This window comes from Bactrocera latifrons, unplaced genomic scaffold (genome assembly GCF_001853355.1).
Source record: "Bactrocera latifrons isolate USDA-ARS-PBARC rearing strain unplaced genomic scaffold, ASM185335v1 scaffold_53, whole genome shotgun sequence".
NCBI lineage: Eukaryota > Metazoa > Arthropoda > Insecta > Diptera > Tephritidae > Bactrocera > Bactrocera latifrons.
Window position 1 is genome coordinate 1,563,937 of NW_017537190.1, and position 5,102 is coordinate 1,569,038.

The 5,102-nt window shown below is 35.4% G+C and overlaps 1 protein-coding gene across 9 annotated transcripts in view; it reads left to right on the plus strand.

The window, feature by feature from the left end:
- LOC108974141 (ABC transporter G family member 23) overlaps positions 1-4,934 on the plus strand; it is a 112,711-nt gene extending 107,777 nt beyond the window's left edge. For 8 of the 9 annotated variants that reach the window (XM_018941808.1, XM_018941807.1, XM_018941810.1 and 5 more), the window contains 7 exons: positions 1,200-1,292; positions 1,388-1,573; positions 1,650-1,848; positions 1,939-2,188; positions 2,328-2,388; positions 3,725-4,056; positions 4,317-4,491. In XM_018941808.1, coding sequence (XP_018797353.1) covers positions 1,200-1,292; positions 1,388-1,573; positions 1,650-1,848; positions 1,939-2,188; positions 2,328-2,388; positions 3,725-4,056; positions 4,317-4,491 — 1,296 coding nt within the window. Of the gene's footprint in view, positions 1-1,199; positions 1,293-1,387; positions 1,574-1,649; positions 1,849-1,938; positions 2,189-2,327; positions 2,389-3,724; positions 4,057-4,316 lie in introns of all 9 variants that reach the window. The other variant, XM_018941806.1, reaches the window with a different exon arrangement.
- Positions 4,935-5,102: the final 168 nt, after the last annotated feature.

Sequence of the window (5,102 nt, forward strand, 5' to 3'; positions counted from 1 at the left end):
AAATATTTATTAATTATTTTTTAAAAATTATCGATAGATTATCGAAGGTTTTGATTAACCAAACGATCGATAAAATATCTAAAACTTCTTTTAATCAATTATGGTAATAATATTTGACAAGTATAACATTTATCAAATTTTAAAATTTTAGTTATCGATAAACTAAGTATAATATACTTAAGATAAATAACCTATCGATAATAAATTTTTTTTATTTTGGGTTAAAATCAATTTTACCGATAATTTATATTATTTGCCTTGAGAAATTGAGAAGAAATAGTTAGTTGATAATTTTTTATTTGTAGCAGTTTTAGCACAGCTTTTTTTATATCTTTTCGATCAATTTTATTCTATTAATTCAAGTTAAAAACTAGTCATTGCGCCCTATATCATTAATTTTTTATTATTATTTTTTGTGATTTAGATAAATTTTAATCGATAAATTAAATTATTGATTAATCGATAATTACTTTAGACAGTATCGAAAGAACTATTTTTAATTTTTGTCTTCTAAAGTTGAGAAGAAACAATTAGTTAATTTTATTCGATGATTTCTTATTAGTACCATTCTTAGCAAGAATTCTACAAATTTCGGTAAATTTTACCCGATTAATTAAAGTTAAAAGTTAGTCATTAAATTTTTTAAGTCAGTGTTCCAGAAGGTTTTATTAAATTAACTTTAATACATCCATTAACCATACTGAAACACTTTATTAAACTTGTTTCCAATTTGCGGTTTTATTATTCTATTTTTAATGTTATCGATTTTTTTAAATTCGATTATTTTCGATAAATTATATCTGATCAAAAATATTTTATAACTTGAACTATGTTTTCAAAAAATACCAAACTTAATATTATTTTTTTATTTCTTGGTGAATGTCACTGAAGACTTTCTAAAAGGTCAAGGGATAATTTTTGGCTCTCAGAAAGTAGTATTATATTACAAGAGACTTTAAATTTGTGAAGTCAGTTTTTTTGTTGTTACTACTTATAATAAAAACATTTTGAGACTTATAATAATATTTTATGGACGCCTTTAAAATATGATCTAAGAGAGTCTCGTAGAAACCTTAGTTTTCCTAAAATAATTTCGTGAGCACTAGTTTTTAAAAAGCAAAATTGATCGCATCTCATTTCTTTATCTCGCTAAAAAATCAAAAACCGAAAACCCACAAACACTATTTTTGCACACACAGTTAAATCAGGAACCCTACGATCCGCCCCAAATAAAACGCAACAAACCCAATGATGAAGAGAGCTGCCAAGATTGCTGTGCGAATTTGTGTAAGGTAAGCCCTACTCAAGCAACCCAGCCAAGTCTCAGACCCGAAAAGAGCATTATTTTATATATTTAAATATTTTCCTCGAAATTTTTCGCTCGCAGGTCACAACTAAGGGCAAAATGAAGGCATTGCTGACCAAGAACTTCCTGCGTATGTGGCGTAATGTCGGCGTTATGCTGTTCATTTTCGCTTTACCCGTTATGCAGGTGATACTCTTCTGTTTGGCAATTGGACGTGACCCGACTGGCTTGAATTTGGCTATCGTCAACAGCGAAATGAACAACACAGTGAGTTCCAGTTCCTTTTTAGTGAAAGTTTTCGAATAACAACTCTAAATAAAACTCTTCTATTTTTAACTCTTAGAACATCTGTCATTGGGAAGACTCTTGCCACTTCACGAATCTCGGCTGTCGCTATTTGAGTCATCTGAATGACACCATGGAAAAGACATACTACACGGACTTGGAGGAGGCGAAAGATGCGGTGCGCGTGGGCAAAGCTTGGGGTGTGCTTTACATAACGGAGAACTTTACGGACGCCTTTGTGGCGCGTGTAGCATTGGGTATGTTCAAAACATGCGCCCATTTTTTCAATAATCATTCATTTAAGACTTATTATTCTTACTTTTTGGCCTCACTTCTGTATACTTTAGGACGTGACGCGGATGATGAGACCATTGATCAGTCGGAAATCAGAGTGTGGCTTGATATGTCCAATCAGCAAATCGGTATTATGCTGAATCGTGACATACAGCTGGCCTATCGTGCTTTCGCCATGAACTTGCTTGATCAATGCGGCAACAATCCGAAGCTCGGCGATGTGCCAATACAATTTAGAGAACCCATTTATGGCACCATGAATCCATCATTCACAGATTTCGTTGCGCCCGGTGTGATATTGACGTAAGTTGTGGCGTTGGCATTCGCTTTAAAGGAAGTCCACACATATATTTTTTTGTTTAATTTTTTTTTTATCGTTTAATTGCATTGCAAGTCTTATTTGTGTTTTTTAATTTATTGTGTTTGCTTTCGGAATTTATAGCATTGTGTTCTTCTTGGCTGTTGCATTGACGTCATCCGCTTTAATCATCGAACGCACTGAGGTGAGTACATACTTTTTGCGCATAGTGTTAATGGATATGACACAGGTGGAATGAAAATAAAACTTACATCATTTCCTTTGTCAAAAACAGTTATTGGTTTTGTTTTTTCTTCGTTCGGACCCTCAGAACCAATGTATAGATAATATTTATTACCTTTCTTTCAAAATTTAACAGGAACTAGAATTATTGGCTTCACTTATCTACTCATTTTTCATGCAAAGATTTCGTCGAAATTGGGATGATAACCTTTACTTACCAAGATTAAAGATAGATCACTTTTCTAGATATAGTTGAGGTTTCAAGACCGGAGCAAACTCTTGCCGAACCCGCGGAGGTGATCTAGTGTCTGATGCTCAGAGCATACTGAAGTTATAGAGGGAACACTTCTTCAACCTACTGAACGACAGTGAAAGCATAAAGACAGGAAAAGACGAACCCGATTTCCTAATCGAAGATGATAGAGCAGACGTTCCATTACCCGACCATGAAAAAGTTCGAATAGCAATTACCCGTCTGAAGAATAATAAAGCGGCGGGGGCCGAATGATTGCCAGCCGAGCGTCAACAAACTGATTGGGCCTTATCAGTGTGGCCTTAGGCCTGGAAAATCAACAACTGACCAGATATTCATCATTCGCCAAATCCTGGAAAATAGTCGTGAAAAGGGAATCGACGCACACCAACTTTTCGTCGACTTCAAAGCTGCTTTTTACAGCACGAAAAGAAGCTTCCTTTATGCCGCGATGTCTGAATTTGGTATCCCCGCAAAATGAATACGGCTGTGTAAGCTGACGTTGAGCAATACCAAAAGTTCCCTCGGGATCGGGAAGGACCTCTCTGAGCTGTTCGATACAAAACGAGATTTCAGACAAGGCGACTTGTTAGCAAGCGATTTCTTCAATCTATTCCTACAAATTAAGAGACAGCGGATACGCTGACTAGGTCTTGTCGTCCGCAAAATTAGATCATAAAACAATCCATTTTTTCAGTCCTTCGGTAGCGTCTAACGGCCTTTTACGGGTCGTGGTCTTCAAGGCAAATCATAAAGCCGTGAAAATAACAAGAGTTTCGAAAATTAATTAACCTTTGAGCTGACTAAAAATGGTCCCATGTTTAAAGGTAGTTCTCGCACCAAGTAAAGATCTGCGCTTTGTTAAACTGACTTCTTTAAATCATTTTAGCCGCGTAGTATTGTAAATGCATATTTTTCTAGATTGAGCAAGAATTCCAATACTTTTACGGGGTCAAATCTATGATTTTACGAAAAATTCTGCCAAAAAATATCTGTCTTCTATATTGCATACCGCTTTAATTTTCACTTTTCTAAATACTTTCAGGGTTTACTCGATCGCTCTTGGGTCGCCGGTGTCTCACCTAGTGAGATCCTCTTCTCGCATGTCATCACACAATTCGTCGTCATGTGTGGCCAAACAACGCTCGTACTTATCTTCATGTTGGTCGTCTTCGGTGTAACAAATAATGGCGAACTCTTCTGGGTGATCGTGCTGACACTCTTGCAGGGTATGTGCGGCATGTGCTTTGGCTTCCTCATCTCATCGGTATGTGAGTTGGAACGTAACGCCATACAATTGGCGTTGGGCTCATTCTATCCAACATTGCTGTTGTCGGGCGTGATTTGGCCCATCGAAGGCATGCCCATCGTGCTGCGGTGAGTTGAAGTTTTTTGTATAAATTTCTCTCTTGCTTATTCAGTAGCTCTCTCATTTATATTCACCATCTCCTTTATGTTTATTCATTAGCTCTCTCATCTATAATCACTATCTCTCTCATGTTTATTAACTATCTCTACCTAACTGTTAATTATATGCGCTCTAACGGTTATTAATGTACTCTGTAACTGTTATTTATAAGTTTATTAGTCCTTTATTTGCTCTCTAACGGTTATTTATGTGCTCTCTAACTGTACAGCTACATATCGCTTTGCCTGCCGCTCACACTCGCTACCACATCGCTGCGCTCGATATTGACGCGTGGCTGGCAGATCACCGAAATGGCTGTGTATTCCGGCTTCCTGAGTACGCTCGCGTGGATCGTCGGCTTCCTGATACTGACGTTGTTGGTGTTGCAAGCGAAACGTGGATAGAAGCACTACGGGTTTTTGCAACAGCAAATTGGGAGCAACAAATTAATTTAATATCTTTTAATTTTTTTTTACTTTATTAATTAACTTACGATACTAGAAATTGTACAGAAATGAAATTAAGAGCAAAGAAAATCAAAATTGGATTGATTAATAAATCCAAAACTGTATCTATGTATATATGTACATATGTATGTATATGCATATGGTGGGCAGATCACACCGGAGATCTTGTGTAAAGTGAAAAGTGTCGATCGCATTGTAGCTGAGTTTTTAGTTGTAGAGAGTAAATATTAATTAAAGCAAAACAACAACAAAGTAAAAAAATATATATATATATAAATATAAAAACAACAACAATTGTTTAAGGTGTCTTGTCCTAATGTTAGCATTAATTCATATCATATTAAGCATATTGTCTAGTTTATTTCGCACATACACACACACAACACATACATACACAAAATCAAGTGCGGCGACTAACAGAAGAGCTACAAAGTTCGAAATACAGACAAAGTTGTGAGAAAAAGCACGCATGTGTAATTTGATGAAATTCAATTTTTTTTTATTAAAGAAATTTAAAAAATTAATAATAAAAAAAAATATTAAACATT